We start from the raw sequence: 18,492 nt of genomic DNA, 5'->3' as shown, positions 1-18,492 counted from the left end.
TCTTAAGCCGGCTAAAAGCAGCACTTACAACATTTTGTATTTTGATTTCCCTCCCCAACATCCTGTAGATAATATTCAATTTGCTATGAAAGAAGTTTTCTATTGAAAAGGGATGAAACCAATACAGAAGCTGTGTGACAGGCACTGTGTAAAACCTGAACTCAAGCTTCATGCTGTTGCACAGTCTTTCAGTTTCAGGGAAGAAACAGGGAGAAAAAAGTCAGCATATAAACATGTGACAAGATGGGGTATAAGTGTGTGGTTCCTCCCAAAATGAAAGAGCATCCCCCCATCACATCACACATCAGCAGAGTTCAACCAAACCACCCAGCTTAAAAAACAAAACAAAAGTTCTTTATCCCAGAGGGTTCATACCTCACATTCCCTGGAGCCTGCTTTGCCGTACGTGCAAGGTCCGGTCCCATTCAACAGCATCTCACTGGTCTCGGTGTTGGTTGGCTTATAGTCGACATAAAATTCCTGGGTAGTTGGAGTCATCTGCTTCAGCGATTGTCGCTTCTTTTTCCGGTGCCTTCTCATGAGAGAGCGCTGCTGCAGCTGCTTCATGCTGGCAGGGTAACGCTTCCATGACACATAGATCACCAGCAGGATCACAAGCACCGACAAGAAAAGGGCCACACTCCCTGCTATGATTTTGTGGAAAGAGATGTGTTCTGCATCATGCTCAGGCTCTGAACTGGCTTCAGTGGCCCTGACAGTCGGGGGCAGAGGGGGCTTGCCATCATGCTTAGGCCTAATGACTTTGGGTTTAAAGGTTGGCTTTGGGAGAGCCCGTGGCAATTCAAACCTCTCTGTAGTACTTTTGCCACAGATGCTGTAATTTTTCACTGCGTCAATAACATTCACCCCTTGAAGCTCTTTGGGGCTGGCACAGATAATTGTATTTTCCCTCAGCCCTTTAAAACTTTTGAGCCAGTTTACCAGGGAGCAAATGTTCCTGCTGCATTCCCATATATTCCCAGCAAGGCTGATGTCATTGAGAGATATCCAAGAATCCAAAATCTCTTGACCAATAAATGTGAGCTTGTTAGAATCCAGGTTGAGGCGCTGTAAATTGGGCACACACTGGAAAACACTAGGTCCACTGAAAGCTTCTATTTCATTGCCAGATAAATCAAGCCTTTGTAATGAGCTCCAGGTCCAGGACATCGTTTGTCCTATAACACTGATTTTATTCCACTGTAAATAAAGGTTCTGCAGGCTGACTAGCCTTGGAAAAAGTGCCAAGTTGAGCTTAGAAAATTGATTGTGCTCCAGATGAAGCTCTTTCAGCCTGATCATGCCTGCAAAGACATTCCTCGCTAAGCTTCGGATCCTGTTGTAGCCCAGGTCTAAGAGTTCAAGGTTCCTACAGTCTTGGAAAATTCGGACAGGGATTGTTCTCAGGGAATTGGACCGCAAGTGTAAACTCAGCAGCTTCCTTAAGCCCCTGAATTGTTCAGATCCTAAAGACTGCAGCTGATTATATGACAGATCCAAATTCCGGAGATTTGTCACTGGTCGGAAGGTATTATTAAGAAAATAGGCAATTCTGTTGGAACTCAGAATTAACTCTTTTAGCCTGCGTATTCCATTGAAAGCATTTTCATCAATATTGCTGATGTGGTTATGGTCTAGATAGAGCCAGGTGAGTTGATTAAGACCTTTAAACTGATTGTATTTTAGTTTCTGGAGGCTGTTATATCGAAGCGATAAACCTAAACAGCCAGCTGATATACTCGAAGGTATCTCCTGCAATTTCTGGGATTCACAATATACCATTTTGCCTTCACACCTACAGCCTTTAGGGCATCCTCGTTCAGCAGATGAAAGCATTGTCAATAATACAGTAGGGGCTATTACCAGGGCTACAGCTGATCCGCTCAGTAGCCTAAATACATTGAAACCTGGAAATAAAAATAACTTAGAAAAGTTATCCCCCCCAAAAATCCAGTCAAATCAATTCCAAGCATGATCTAAACAGCCATTTAAATGCATTAGAATCCCCATAGCAAATAAATACTTTTCAACCTGTTCTCCCTCCCCCCTCACCATTGCCATCATACTTTTACTAAGAAAAAAAAATGATAAAGGAAAAGAAATCACATCCATAGGCTCAACACAATCACACATAATCACTGGGACATGTAACTCTAGTTGTAGCTTGCACAGAGGCAAGCCTATACAGTAATTAATACAGAATCAGTGGGGGAGTACTGTAGGCTAAGCATAAATAAATTAAAAGGAAAACATACCCATCCTTTGTGTTTTCAAAGGTCGTCCTTAGGTCTTTTGCTTAGGGTGCCACAAGCATGACAGCCCCTGTCAGCTGCTCTGTGGTGAGTCAGGGCTTGCTGACACCCAGGAAGAAAAATTGGACCCCTTGGGAGATGGACCGATTTTGGAACATTATTCTTTTCCAGGCGTGCCGAACATCCCAAGAATAAATAAATCCCAACACAGCATTTGCAGCAGGATGCCAAGTTCTTCCTAGGTAATAGGATCTTCATGGATGGTGTGTTTTTGCATCATTACATTCAGGAGCTGCCGTCTTTACAATCACCCTGTGCAAAAAGCATGATAGATTCCTCCAAGTGATGCTCAGCTGCCTGAATTCACCCGTCTGTATTCCATTGGGCAGCAGTTCTCATAGTTAGCACCCCCTGATCCAGCTAAGGAAGCTGCGTTGGAGCACAGAAGCCAGGATGACCCTGTACAATGAACAAGCACTGTTCACTTCTGCGTACTGTCATTCTAAAAGCTCCTCCGACTGTTGCTTTGGTTTCGGTGGATGCAGTCTTATGTAAAGCTGCCCCCAGTGGTGAAGAATATTATGGGCATGTGCAAAAATGTCTTCCTCCCTCCTTTCCTTCTCTTCACACCCCCCTCCCTGCTTTTAAATCTTGCAAATGAGTAAGCTCTGTGCTGGGAAATGAGTGATTGTTTTGGGTGACTAAATAGGAGCAGACTGGTCAAACTCAATGTACACTAGAGACATAGTTGGAAATTTCCCTAGGCTTTTAGCTCTCCTTTCCTTTTGAGTAATTGAACAAAGCCTTTTAAGCCCAACATCTGCTGCTGGGACTTCTACCTGACATAAGCTTGGATGCCACATTTCTTTTCCTTCAAGCACACACACATCCATGTACATGCACTGAATGTAACTGAGCACCCCTGGTGTTACATTGTCATGTAAAACACTATAATCCTTGTTATTACCACTGGTATACAGAGTTGAGGGGGGTATTATGACTAATCAGGCAAAAGATGTTAAATGCTCTGTTATCAATACCATGGCATTCTTTTTAGCTGTGCAATCACACTTGTGCTTTAATCTGCATAAAGAATATTTGCTGTCATGACACTTTTTTTTTTTGGACAGTACAGAACTACTCGACCAATTTGCCCTACCTTTTGAGATCTAGCTGTGAAGTGTTGCTCTGAGTCCATTCCCCTACATTCTTTTAAGAGGTGGGTGAACAGAAGACCTAGCTAGCCTCAAATCAGCTCAGTTTCTGGTGGGACAGCTAAGGCTTTCAGTGGGCACTCTTGAAGCGTGCTTTTTCAGATGGGCATGACTGCTGCTAAGAAATTTGTAATGCTTATTTAAATTATTGATTTAATTTTATTTCATTTAACCTATATCCTGCCTGCCTTCTTGCATAGGATCCAAGGTAACTTACCTCCAATTTAAAATAAGATATAACTTTAAAATAAAAGCCCTACTACTATTTGTAAAAAAAGAAAAAGAAAAAACAATTAAAGAATTCTATTTAAAAGACAGAATTTGAACTGTTTAAAGTGCAATTAAAATGATAAAAGATAAAATTAACAAAAAGATAAAAATACAGCCCCATTAAATGCCTCTTCTGCCACATAAATTATAGGCATTTCACAGTTAACAAAGCCTCTGACAAAGAAGCTCCTTTTTACAGTCATTTTATGCCTGGTTACCCCCATTTTTCTTCTCATCCTCCTGTCTAGCTGAAAATGTTTTAGCAGCATCAGCAGGATGGTGAAAGAGGGCTGTAAAAGCACAGGTATTTGATATTGTGTTGCAGCGGCATGTCTGCAATAAACAATGCAATAAATCTTGAGTTGGGAAAGAATGGGATTCTACTATATCCAACCCTATTGTAGCTGTATGTGCCTGCCTACAACAGGTAGGGTAAATAGCAGCTGCCTCCAGAAATTCTCACTGAGCATGCATGAACAGCAAAACAGAGGAATCTTCTCCAATCAAACTTTCAATGTATAGCCTAATTTCAAATGAGAGACCACAGGGGAAATATGGTTGGTTGGTTGGTTTTTAGTCCCATGTGATGTTATTCCCATCTGCAGTTATGTCAGGTTTTCCAGTGCTTCGGGCTGCACGTGGGAAGCGTATGGAAAGACTCTCTTTGTGTGTAGTAGAATACATCTTTCTGGATCTCCTTCGGAAATGTGAAGATGGGACTGTGGGGATAGGAGCTCCTACTTTTGTAGTGTGTCACTCATAAAGACATCAAGATAGATGGGTGGAGGGAAAGGGCTGCCAAATGGGAAAGTCATTTCCAGGTGTATTTGTAGATTGATACACGTAGCCTGATTACTTAGCACTGAATGATTTGCACCTGACTGTGTGCACTGATTCCACTAGGAGGCCTTGTGTTGGAAACGACACACAAGATCTGTCAGTGATTTTTGATCTGTGATGATTTGTTCAAGCAGTCAGATCACCAAGCAGTACTGAAATCATTAAGCAGTGGGCATGCCTATATGAAATAGTCCTCCTACTAGAAAGACAGTGACAGCCTTTGTTTGATAGTTCCCTATTAGGACAGATATTTACAACATGGAATGAAAACATGTTGCTGCCTGAGGCAGACCAGGAAAATACCCTGCTCAGGTGGCCAAATCAGGGTCCTGGCAAGGTATTTTGACACCTGCAGAGGAAAATCCCATAAACTCCTCTTTCCTTTGCCTGAATATAAAAATACAATAATAATAAAGTAAATAACTAAGAATTAGCTGCCATTTCATGGCATCCACAATCTGCTACCTGACCTAGTCACCTCACTCTGCCTCATGGTCCCTGCATTGACATCTCATCTAATTTGAGGGGGGTTCAATCTGAAATTTAAGAAAAGAAGATGGAAAGATGTGTATATGTGTATATAAGATAATTGCAAATACAGTCTGAATATAAATTATTTGACTTTTTTAAAACTCCTGGTTCTTGTGTGAGAAACTGCACAGTTTTTCAATGATCCCGAGTTAAATAATCCATCCATTCTAGTGCAGGGTAATTGGCATCTAAAAAAATACTGCATTTCCAAAAAGATGCATTGTTTCTTGCTGGAAGTAAGCAAGGTGAAATTTCCAACCTGCGCATGCATGCACAGACACAAGGGTGTTTATTACAGAGCACAATGATTGGGTCACCTTGCTTCACATCTTGCTCTCTTTGCTGTTTTAAACCTTGTAACAGTTTGATGCTTAAAACAGATTCATTGAAAGCAAAAGAACCGCATGCCTTGAAAACACAGCAATCAAACAGTCTTGACCTGGAAGGCAGCCCAGGCAATTTCCTTTTGGAAGTTCTAAATACACACACAAATACCTTTGTGAGTGTATCCATTATGTAAACCACTATATAAATAATGAATGAGTGTGGTGTCTGAGGTGGGTAGACCATCCATATTTCAACTTTGCCTAGCTTGTGGGTCTAAAAATAAGCCAAGACTTAATTAATCCCCTTTTCTGCTTCTTAATTACATGTTTTGACTCCTCTGTCCCATTTAACTTGGTTTGTACCAGGGCTATCCCTACCAGGCTGAGGGAGACAAGTGCTTCATGGCTGCAGATGCAGGAGGTAGCAGTGGCAGCCCATCAGTCATTCCTCCTGATCTTCTTGGTTGCTTTCTTCTGATGGACAGCCAAATGGATGTCACACACCCTGCCCAGCCTGCTGCCCTGAAATGCAATAGAAGGCATTATGCCATCAGCACCTTTTAAGTAAAATTGAACTGCTGGTGCAATTTGGTCTAATCAGGTGGGAGAACCAGCTTGTCCTTTACCTCAGGTAGCAAGGTGTCTTGGGACAGCCCTGCCTGGCACATGAGGTTGCGTGAGAGGATGGTCTATTATGACTGAGTCAAACTTGCTTGTACAGTCGGCCCTTCTAATACACTGATTTTTTATACACGAATTCAAGCATATACGGTTTGAAAATGTTAAAAAAGTATAAATGTCATTATATTTAATGGGACTTGAGCATACACAGATTTTGTTATACACGGGGGATCTTGGAACCAAACCCCAGCGTATAACAATGGTCCACTGTATATCTCAGAAAGGACAAAGGGACTTGTTAATAGCATCAGATCTCTGATAAATCCGTCAGGGACGTAGCCAGGATTTTAGGAAGGGGGACGTCCAGACTAAGTGCTACTATTATAATAGGGCTTGGGTGTGGCGGTGCAGCAGCGCCCACCGTTCATTGTATCTAACGGAAGGGGGGTCCGGATCCCCTGGACCCCTGACTATGTCCTTGAATCCAGTCACAAGTTCCAACATAGGATTTGTGTGGGTACAGTAAAAACACCTACTGGCCAGAGTATTATGGTCAAGTTTGTACAGGGTCAGAAAAGGTTTCTTCTTGCAAGGGGTGGGGCAGATTAACTCTCCTCTTGGTTTGTATTGTCTGCTGCAGGGCACTGCAAGCCAAACAAAATGCTAAATGTGCTCTGTGCATTTGTATTTTTGATACTTTCTATATTAATAGAAGGTGGGGGATAGGAAGCATTAGGACTATGGGTGAGGGTATGGGGAGCTGCTTTCTTCACTTGCCATGATTTCATTTAAGATCCACCAGTCAAATCGCTGTGAGTCCCACGAGGCGGCTTCCATTGGGACCAATGGAAAATACTTCAGCCAATATTAACTAATAAGAAAACTATCAAGCCCTAGTCTTATCCAGGCTCTAGTTTTTGTGTGATCAGATCTGTTTTATTATTATTATTAACCTTAATCAGATCTGTTTTATTATTATTATTAACCTTTATTTATAAAGCGCTGTAAATTTATCTTAGTTCTAGGGTGGCATTCCTTTTGTCTCACAGTAAAGATTGTATTTTTGAGTACCTTTTAAAATATATATATACACTCTGCCCTCCCCATATGTGAGGGATCCATTCCATACCCCTGCATACGGGGGTGCAAGCGTGTTCCCCGTTATTTTCTATTGGGCTTGTTTATACGCTCTTTTCCCCATACGTGGGGGTCTGCAGCACGGCAGGGGTGCGCACCCCATTTCCTTTTATGTAAGCTCAAAGCTGCAGAAGGCAAGCCCACCTATAGGGAAGGCTGACTATATATTGGAAGTGCATTTTCCCACTTACACAATGCAAATTTTAAAAACTTACCTCTTACTCTGGATCTTCCCACTTGGATGCATTATAGCAGTGATGGTGATCCTTTTAGAGACCAAGTACCCAAACTCAGTGGCATTCCTACACTTGGTGTCACTGGGTGGTAGGGGTCAGGACTTCTGGGGGTGAAACTTCCACTTTCTCAGGGTGGAACTTCTGGTGCAGAACATCTGTATTATGGGGAAAAGACTTCTGGGGTAAAACCCAAGGCACACTCTTTCAGCCTCAGGCTAGCAATAGTAAGCCCCGCTCTGATGAAACTTGCCAAGAAAACTCCATGATTGTTTCACCTTAGGGTCGCCATAAGTCAGAAAGGACTTGAAGGCACCACACACACAAGTCACTCTCTCTCAGCCTCAGAAGATGACAATGAAAATACCCCTCTGATGAAGCTTGCCCCATGATAGTTTCACCGTAGGATTCACAGGAACCGGTGCTTGGAAGGGAGGGAGGGTGCTCTCGACTGATAAGTTGGAAATGACTTGGAGGCATACAACAACAACAACAAGCATGCTAGAGCACCGAAGACACAGCATAATAACAAGAACAAAGAGAGCCAGTGGTTTGACCAAGCAACGCAGGAGAGCATGGCTTGAATTCCACCTCGGCCATGAAACCCACAAGTCAAACTCTCTCAGCCTCAGAGGAAGGCAATGGCAAACCTCCTCTGAAGAAACTCACTTGTCTATGAAACCCACAGGGAGACCTTGGGCAAATCACACTCTCTCAGCCTCAGAGGAAGACAATGGAAATCCCTCTCTGAGAAATCTTGCCAAGAAAAACCCCATGATAGGGTTGCCTTCGGGTTATCAGAAACTACTTGAAGGCACACAAACCCTCCCACACCCAGGTCACACTCTCTCAGCCTCAGAGGACATCAATGGCAAACCCCCTCTGATTCAACTTGCCAAGATAACCCTGTGATAGCGTCACCAGAAATGATGTGAAAGCACATGACAACCCCCCTCCCCCCCCACACACAGAGGTCATAATCTCTCAGCCTCAGAGGATGGCAATGACAAACCTCCTCTGATGAAACTTGCCCAAAAAAATTGCATACCTCCTGATGAAACTTGCCAAGAAAACTCCATGAAAGCACACAACACACACCCTCACCCAGGTCTGAGAGGAGGAGAAGGTGCCTTGCAGGAGGACCTCTGGCTGGAAGGGGCAGGACTTCCACCCCAAAGGGGCCCACATCACCCCTCTTTGACATGGCTTGGTTTTCTGTGGGAGAACCAGGCTGTGGCAATGAGCCGGACCAGCTATCCCTCCCCTCCTCTGGCCACCATGTGCCCCCCAATGATGGCTTCACCTGCCAGAGAGGGTACATGTGCTCTGAGTTTGCCAACGCGGCATTATAGAAATATATGTACTCTCTCTGTATTATTTTTTTACCAATGTACATGTTGCCAAGCATATTTTTGGGTATTTAACTGTAAATGTGTCTTTATCTGTGTGATGTTCACTAAGAACAGATTGAATAAATCCATTTTAAAAAATTGATGGCCTGACCTGCTTAGTAAATACATTAGTAAATGCCCTATGTGTGTACATGAGAAGTTAGAATTTGGAGGTAATATTTCAGCTGGATTCATGCATAAGTATGTGCACTACCAGTGCACACAGTATTACAGAATGTCTACATTCTGAGAGGACTGAACAGATGTTATTCACCAGTGAACAAAGGAATTAATCTACATAGCTGTGAAGACCTGCAGAGAGATTGGAAGAATAGACTTTTATGTGCGGTAGCAGTAATATATTTAGTACTCTTTGATGGCACTTGTCTTTTGTCTTTCATTGAATTAGTACCCATGACTTTTGCATAATGCAGTTTTTGAAAGTTGAATTTGGAGGTTCCTGCTTGGGAGCCAGTGTGGTGTAGTGGTTTGAGCTCTGGGTTATGACTTTGGAGCACAGGGTTCGAATCCCTGCTTAGCCATGGGAATGCACTGGGTGACATTGGGCAAGTCACACCCTCTCGGCCTGAGAGGATGGTGATAGCAAACCTGCTCTGAAGAAACTTGCAAAGAAAACTCTGTGACTGGCTTGCCTTAGGGTCTCCATAAACTGGAAAAAAAACAGACATGCGTGGGAAGAACAGCTGAAGAATTTTGAAGGAATTAAAACCATGCTTCTGTAACATTAAGGGGAAAAAATTCAACGGGAATGTGATCCAATTTTGGGTAATTTTCCCCAAGTGCATAATTAGACCACCTAGGCCAATATCTGTCACTGCTATTATATGGGTGGAAGCAGCTTTTACAAGTGGAAGTTGGAAGGAACAGAAACTCCCTGCGGCAGGTGTTTGGTAGTAGAAAGGCTGCAGGGGCAAGGGAGATGCATGGATACTGACACAACTGAGTGTCACAGTGGACTTGGCAAGTCCTTTTTTTCTGTTTCTTACTCATTCTTTTTCTCTGACCTAGAGGTGCAGATGTTTTATGACAACTGTCTTTAATACAACACTGACCTTCCCCGCCCTCCACCAAACAAAAACTATGAGTTTATGATTACAGTTGTACTTGGAGAATTCTTACCCTCCAGCTTCACCTCAACCATTTGTAATGTCTGTTTGTTGTTGCAAGGCAGATAGTATGCTGCAGATACTCTCAGGTTAAACCCTTGCACATGTCACTGAGTCGTCACAGTAGACTTTGGTAAGAATTCACATGAGGATTCATCTCAAACAACTGCTACAAGATATTGGGATATCAAGGGCATCAAAGCAGATGTTGTAATATGGCAGGAGGTCCAGGGAATGTAACAACCTTTTTCCTGTTGCAAAACTATATATTTTTGCTCAGCATGATTCCTGTTTTACCTCACTTTTTCTTGTCTAATACTTACCCACTTTCTAATTTAGCATTAGGCAAAATATCAGAAGACTGTCAAGAAAGTAGTATACTGTTTGACAACATTTAAAAAAAACCATTTATTGAAACAGAATCCTTGAGGACATATTTTGAATGAATGAGACCATTCTAACATCTATCCACTTTTCTATCACATTTCCATGCTCCCCTTTATTAAGGAATTCAGAGTGGTAATGATGAAAATGATCCTGTTTTTTTTTTTTTAATAACAGCAAGATTGGGAGGTAAAGTAAGGTAAACTGTAGAAGATCTTCCTATGACCTGAGCAGGGTTTGAACTCACTTCTTCCCAGACTCCAAATGGTAACTAATATTTTGTTGTCTTTTCATGTAACTTCAAATCTGCTGTCTGGGGGCAGTTGCACTACTCCCCCAAATGGTGGGGTTGGCCCTAACTTTCAAAAAACATTTTACAGACTTTCAGAAAGCAGGGGGCACTCCAAATTACAGATTTCTTATCTGGAATATACATCTGTGTGCAAAATAATTCATATCCTATGTACAGATTATCATGTATGTTAGATACAAAGACATGCCTATTCTTTTCTTTTTCTTTTGGGGTGTGTGTATATATACATAATGCACATAACAGTAGCTTGGGAGACTAAAAAAAAAAAGGCTGGACCGAGCAGGGGTATATAAAGTCAACCTAACATCTGGGATCATCCCACGTGAATAATCAAATCTGATCTTTAATGCAATTGCAAACATGGAAGTAATTTCTACAAAAGTCCATAATGCACATAGCAACTATCAATTTCACAGTGATGTCAATATGGAATGTTAATTAGCTTTTCCTTTCAAGAGTGAAAAATGTTACTACATATCTTTTCTCCATCATCTTGGAGATTAACAGCACAATCCTACATGTACCTACCTGGAAGCAAGTCCCACTCTGTTTAAAAATGGATACAGCATTAGGTATCTGGATACAGCATTGATTTTCTATTTCTATTCTTCTTCTGCATATGTGTGTGTGTTCTGTCTGTTTGTATTGTTTTCCCTGAACAAAAGTCCTCTGCACTGTCTAGCCCAGTAAATAAAAACTCCAAAACAACCTTCAATAAAATACTTAAGAGCCTGGGAACAAAATTAGAAGGCTATAACACTTTTCACTTGCTTCTCCAGACTGCTATAAGTAGCTGTCTGCCCAACTGTGAGATGTGTTAAATTGTAGACTCTTCTCTACAGAATCTGATCTGACCTTTCTCTGTGACAAGGCTCAGGAGATCTTATCCTCCACTTCTCAACTGAGTTTCTTAAAGCATTGTGGAATGTCATGTCACAGGATAGGAAAAGTGAAAAGATTCAGGCATCATGGGATGGTTCCAAACTCAGCTGTAGGTTTTGGACAAAACTGGGATTATTAACCCCTTTTGAAGTTTCCCTTTTCTTCTCTCCATTATATAAAGTTCCTTCCATGACAAGATTGCATTCTTCTAATCCTTCAAGGTTTATGTGACAATCTGACAAGAGTTTTCATGTTCTGTGATAGAATATGTCTCATATATATATATATATATATATGCAAGGTGGTTTTAAATACACACACATGCACACAACAAAACAATATGCAAATTTCTAAGTAGTACTGGATCCATTGTGGTTTAGTCAAAATGGATGGTAGTCTTTGTGAAGTGGTTGAAAGCATTAGCTGTTAATTCCTTAGAGATGTCATGACAAATTGAGGTTAGAGATTTTCCCCAATTAATCTACTGTCATCACTACATATTTTTCCCTATGGATACTGTAATCTTACTTCAGTATCTTACCTGCATTATTTATGGAGTCCATTAGGGAATTATTTATATTTCTATTTAAACTGATTGTTGTTTCTTGATGTAGGTACTGCTTTTTTCTTTGTAACAAGGTAGAAAGTTCCAAGAAAAAGGGCACTTCTCCTGCCATTAACTCTCGTTTTCCTCAGCTAATTTTACATCAGTACATTTAAAGCAAGTGGAATCCAGGTGCCAATTGTATGTTTTGCCTTTTTTGAATTTTATCGTATCTTATTTGTTCACTGCCTCAGGATCACGAATGAACAACACATGGTCTGTGGGACATATGTGGCCTCTATCCAATTTTGCAGCCCCAAGTCCTTTTGGGAGGTCTTCTCACTGCTTTATTTTTTCATTAAAAATTGGAACATTGCATCCTAGCACATGCAAGGAGCTATGTTGGATCAGACCGAAGGTCTACATAGTCCAGCATTCTGTTCACATAGTGATAAATGAGTTTCCTTTGGGAAACCCACATGACTGCAACCATACCTTCTTTTTTGCATTCCCTAGCAAATGATATACAGAGTCTTTGACTCTGAAGTTTTATCCAGCCATTCTGAGTAGTAGCAATTGCTCACTTCACCTTCTGTGAATTTATCTAATCCCTTTTAGGCCGATTCACATGGACAGCAGTAGCACATCTTGTAGCAACAAATGCTACAGTAACCACAGTATCTATGGCGGGATACAGATGGCCCCTTTGGGGCAGCCTGCATCCGCCCCTTTCCCCGATGGATCAGGGCCTCAGCTGCCACAGTGGCAACCCTGAGGCACCAATCCGCTGCTTTTCCAGGCCGCGGGGAAGCTTCACACTGCTTGTTAGTCATGCAAACCACCACCACCACCACTATTATTATTATTATTATTATTATTATTATTTATATAGTGCTGTAGATTTGCACAGTGCTGTACATAGGCCTACTGTTCTACTGTAAATTCAAAACAACCAATCTCAGTTGCTTTTCTCTTTGCACCTGGTCACCTTGGAGCAAAATCTAAGCAGCTGTCTGAACAGCAACTGAGAAGCCTCTCTCACCCATACCACCCCTCCAGCAAAGACCAGTGTGGGCAAGAGGCTTCCTAGTTGCTACTTAGCCAGCCGCTTGGTTGCTGTGCCTAAGTTGCAAAGGAAGCAGCTTCTTCTTAATGAGGAAGTATTCTCAATCTTTCTTTGTTGTAACAGAGAAGGGCATAGCAGGTGCATGTGTAGGAGGTTTACAGAGGCAGCATGCTTTGGATTAGACTCTGGTGCAGACAGGGAAAGGGAAAGATTTTAGCTACAGGAACTGCTCTAAAGTGAAGGACTCTTTCCAAGAACTGACCCCAAATACTCCTTCCACTCCTTCACTAGTGACATGGCTTCTAGCACCCCCTTTTTTATTTCCTCCACAACCCCATATTTTAGTTTGTTTTTATTCTATATTTTTGTATTTTATCAAACTTGTTTTTATTCAACTTTTATGTGGCTCAACGCTCTAGCTAATTTTATATGAGTTTCAGGAGTCATGCAGTTTTATCTTTTTATGTACTTTGATATTCTGATATTTGTATTTTACCATTGATATGGTCAGTTGACTAATCAATAAACTTGTTACTGGCTTCTAAGGCAGCTTGAAGTGTTTTCCCCACCATGCACATATACATTGCTGCTTTTGTCGCCTCTTTTGTCAACCTGTCCAATGAAAGCAGGAGCAGCAGAGCAACTCCACCCTGCCAGCCAAGTCTCATCAAAGCTCACAAAAATTAAGCTGGGTCCCAAATTTGAAAGCCCTCCCATGTGCTTGCCATGTGCTCTAACTCCTGCATGTCAGGGGGTTGGACTGGATGGTCCTTGTGGTCTCTTCCAGCTCTACAATTCTATGATTCTATGATCCTTGCTCCAGTCAGCCAGCCTGTCCCAAAATAGTGCCATTCTGAACCAACAATATCCTGTGCCCAAGCCTCACAAGAGTTTCCCAACTGTCACCACCAGTGAAAGATGCATCTAAGACTAGGAGATACCACCACATGAAATGACTGGTGATGTGGGTTGTAGTTTTAAGGGACTCTAAAATGAAGTTTCATGCAACTCTCACCCCCACCATGCTCCTAAAGGCTGCTGGTTTTCCTTGTCTTTCTTGAACACCAGTACTTTGACTGAAGGCCCCCTGCCATCCTGTTTCCCACTCACTGCCTCCCTGATGCCCCCTTTTCTCCTCACCACCCCCTGGATCTTTCCACCACCCCCTGGGGGGGATACTGCCAACTTTGGAAACTACTAGTTTCCTCATTTTAGAAGAAATTTCCTCTTTGAATTCAGTTACAATTCTGTTGGCGTGCCCTAGAGTTTCACATTCACATAGAAATTAACATCATTGCTATTTCCAGTCAGTTCAGCCACCAAGTCTCTGCGAACCATTGTTCTCCCTTCAAACAAGGCTCGGTGCCCCAAAACTTGGTTTTGTTCTCCCCCCCCCAACACACACACAAAGGAGAGAGTAAAGGAGTGAGATTTCAGAAACCAGGAGTGACCTGCATCTGCAGTTTCAGCTTGGTGGATGGTGTGACCCATGGTAGGTTCCAGGAAAAACTCTCCCCCGGATTCCTAGAACTTACCTATCTGTGCTCTAGAATGTGTTCCAGTTGTAGAAATCTGCAAAGCCCCATTCTCACACTCTGTTTCACCATCTCTCTGTATTTCTTCATCTCACTGATTCCCATGTCACTATAAAGGTGTGTCCCTGAGCTGTGATCCCCATGTATAGAAATCAGTTAATAGGACTTGTCTGCACAGGCCAAAAAGCCTGTATCCCCCTGATTCTGGTGGAGTCCTATTGAGATGATACATATCCCAAACACTGGTTCTGGTGCAAACAGTGTGCATGATGTCCTGCACGTTCAGCGCCAGATCAGGGATATAACACCCTTAACACAAATTTTAAAAATTACCTCTTACTCTGGATCCTCCACAAAGATCCAGAGCCTCCATTCCCATGCCAAGATGACTGTCTGCATGGGAATACTGTGGAGCCATCTGGTACATTTGCTGCTGTCACCAGTCACTCTTTGTGAGGTCAGAATGAGGTATCCAGACATGTGATCATTGCTGGATCCCTCGTTGTGATCTCAGAAGTGAATGACTCGTGGTGATGGACATGCCAGGTGGCTCAGCAGGATGCCTGTGCAGACAGCTGAGCCAGCACAGAAACAGAGGTCCAGGTAACTGAGGGAGTTTGGGCAGTTTGGGGGCTAGGATACTATTCTGTTATGTTGCCCCCCTAATCCAGTATTCGTATACTAACTCCCAGGACCTGACCAAGGTCTCAGGCAGAGATGTATCCCATAATGTACTAACTGACCCTTTCAATTCTGAGGGAGTGAATCCACGATTTTCTGCCTACAAATGAATTTTCTGCTCTACCACTGAATTATGGACCCCTGTTATGTAACTAGTTTGTATGAGTATACAAGAAGCACATGAGTGGGGTCAATTCTGCGAGTCTTTCTTGTCTGATGATCTGACAACTAAGTGGGAGGGCAACAGTTTATTGGGAAACACTCACCCAGTTGAGCTCACCCAAACAGTTTCATAATTCATGTGCATTACATTGGTCTGAGATCATATCACAGGGAAATTGGTCTCATGCAGCTTTGCAACTAGGGGAAGAAGCTACAGTGGTGCCTCGGGTTACGAAATTAATTCGTTCCGCCATTCCTTTCGTAGCCCGAAAATTTCGTAACCCGAAACACTTTTCCGTTAGCACTGGAAAGCCTATAGCTGCACTTTGCAGCATTTGAATTTCGCGCCGAAATGAATTTCGTAACCCGAAAAATATTTCGTAACCCGAAACAGTTTTTGCCAATCCAACTTTTTCGTATCCCGGAAATTTCGTAACCCGATCATTTCGTATCCCGAGGCACCACTGTATTCATTTATTTCAAACAGGCAAAACATGTGCAAACTCAGGCAGACTTGTTGTTCTTTGAAGCACAGCAATATATGTGACTAAATGCAAACAGGCAGACAGGTCTACTCAATTATTTTAGCCTACTTTTAAAGTAGTTAACCAGAGAACCTTTTTATCACCCTCCCTAGATTGTGGTATGGCCTACTGGAAGAGATTCAATAGCTAGATATGCTGTCCAAATTTAAAACAGCATTAAGGACCAATCTCTTCCAGTAGGCCTATCCAGATATAAACACATTATACTATGTCTTTTTAATTGGTGTTCATGTTTTTAACTGTGGCATGTGTCTATTTGTTGCTGTAGCTCCCTGCCTCAATCCAGAGGGAGAGGTGGGTAAGAAATAGTAGTAAAAGTAGTAGTAGTAGTAGTAGTAGTAGTAATAAGTCACTTGCCCTTTCAAAGTATTAAGAAACACATTGTAATTTCTTTTGGAACCTCTATATTGACAGTTAAATATAATGAGATAGTAGTATCTATTTATCTATCAATCTGGATAAATTAAAGTGCTTACGCACACATGAGATGGTCAGATCTAAGCTGTGAGATCATGTGCTGAGTTCCACAGATGGGCAGGAACTATTCTTGTACAGTGTTCGGTAACCTCTCAAGGAAATCGACATCATGGCTGTTGAGCAGATTTGCAAGTGAAAGAGGGGAAAAATGAATATAGTAAGGATACATATAATTACATTCATTCATTCATTCTGAGGCTGGAATCAAGATGGTCTATTCATAATAATTACAGTTGCATTGCTTTCTTAGCACCCTCTCTCCCCACGTTCCCAAGTTCCAGTTTGATTTGGTGGGATGGGGTGGGTGGAATGAGAAAAGAGGAAGAATTCCTTGCTAAAAATATTTCTTTATCTCCTGGAACTGAATTTTCTTGTATTGTGTACTTGTGCATAAAATCAATGAAATCATTTTCAGTCAGCCCAGCTACTGCAAGTTGCTAGATGGTCTAATTGTGATAGCTGATATTCTTGGGAAAACGCAGGAACTTAATTGAACAGGCAGCCTTGGTTAGTTAATTAGCTGTCAGCCATTTTTATTTAGCCTTGGTTGCTACTGATTTATACCTAGCAAGAACATAAAAGGATTTTCTGGTTAAAAATGGGAATGAAAGCTTGTATAATGCTTTCTCTTGCTGCTATTTTTCTTTCTTTTGCTCTCTTTCTCGCATCTTCCAGCCTCTGCCTCTTTCTTTGCCAATAAAAAGTATAAGCTAACTGCACAGTCATAATGTCATTTTATCTACTAGCTAGCTTTCTTTATTGAGGTTATATCTAAACCACTCCCCCCCTTTTTTTCTCCTTCACGGTTTTTATGCAGTCACACATGTGGGATTTACATCTATGCAGAGCAATGTTTTGGAAAGTTCTAGAATTTAGACAACCTTACAGCCGAGAAGACCGATGTCATGCCTCTAGTGTGTGTTTAAGACTTCCTGGGTTCTTTTTGACTGCTTCTTGAACAGCACTACAAGAGACTCTTTCTAGAATTATTTCTTCAAAAATATTTCTTCTCATAACTATCCACTGAAACTTAGTTTACCTCCATTTCCTTCTGTTTTCCTCATCCTTATAATTGTAAAAAGGGGAAGGAAAGAAAAGCAGTCTGAATTTAAGATGTCCCCCTTCTTGATTACATCAAAAAAAGTTTGAATTCATTTTCTATTTAGCACTCTTCATTGGACGTCTTTTGTTAATTTAAACAAGAAGTAAAAGCAGAGCCCAGGCTTCTTTATCTTATGGGATTGGTGTGTATCTATCTTTGGTTTTAACCATAAATTTTCAATTAAAAAAGTAAAAAAACAATGTATTGGAAGGATGGAAAACAAACTGGAGTGTAATCCAGACAAGAAATAAGTGTGTATGTGCACTCAGAAGACACATGGAGGAATAGGAGTCCAACCTGTCCTGGGAAAAGTAACAATCTTTAAAATATTTTGATTGTACTTTGTATTTGTCATTGCAATTTTTTACTTGTACACCGCTATGATCAACACGGAATAACGGTCTATAAATAAAACTTATTATTATTATTATTATTATTATTATTATTATTATTATTATTTATTAATCTCTGTGAAAACTAATATTTACAAGTTTGGTGTACTTGATTCAGACCTGATCCTTGATGCTCTAGTTACTGCAATGTCCAGAAGTACCTTGCAGTTAAAACTAGTTGTGCCAGCTGTGTCTGTTTCTGAAGTTGTCTGATCTACTCACAATTATACATGCATTTATTACATCCTATTTGTATTACTTTAATATACAGTCATCCCTCCATATTTGCGGCTTTGATATTTGCGGATTTGATTATTCACGGATTTCATTAATATGTTCTCTCTAGGACTGTCTAGGTCCTCCCGTGCAACTCCGTGGTCAACTTTAACTAAAAATGGCACTGAAAGATCATTTGTAGCTACTCCAGTGCCATTCTATGGTCAGTGTATGTTGGACATTGACCACAG

At 41.5% G+C, this 18,492-nt stretch overlaps 2 protein-coding genes across 5 annotated transcripts in view; one reads left to right on the top strand and one right to left on the bottom strand.

Moving 5' to 3' along the window:
- LRRTM3 (leucine rich repeat transmembrane neuronal 3) overlaps nucleotides 1-2,763 on the bottom strand; it is a 147,164-nt gene extending 144,401 nt beyond the window's left edge. Inside the window, exons 1-2 of the mRNA XM_042459362.1 lie at nucleotides 2,256-2,763; nucleotides 376-1,907 (exon numbers count right to left, since the gene is read on the bottom strand). Of these exons, the coding sequence (XP_042315296.1) occupies nucleotides 376-1,907; nucleotides 2,256-2,259 (1,536 nt within the window). The 5' untranslated portion in view covers nucleotides 2,260-2,763. The remainder of the gene's footprint in view (nucleotides 1-375; nucleotides 1,908-2,255) is intronic.
- CTNNA3 (catenin alpha 3) overlaps nucleotides 1-18,492 on the top strand; it is a 1,027,502-nt gene that overhangs the window by 436,949 nt on the left and 572,061 nt on the right. The window lies entirely within an intron of this gene.

Source organism: Sceloporus undulatus, chromosome 3 (assembly GCF_019175285.1).
Source record: "Sceloporus undulatus isolate JIND9_A2432 ecotype Alabama chromosome 3, SceUnd_v1.1, whole genome shotgun sequence".
NCBI lineage: Eukaryota > Metazoa > Chordata > Lepidosauria > Squamata > Phrynosomatidae > Sceloporus > Sceloporus undulatus.
Note: the sequence above shows the minus strand (reverse complement) of the source record. Positions and strands in the feature narration are given on the sequence as shown.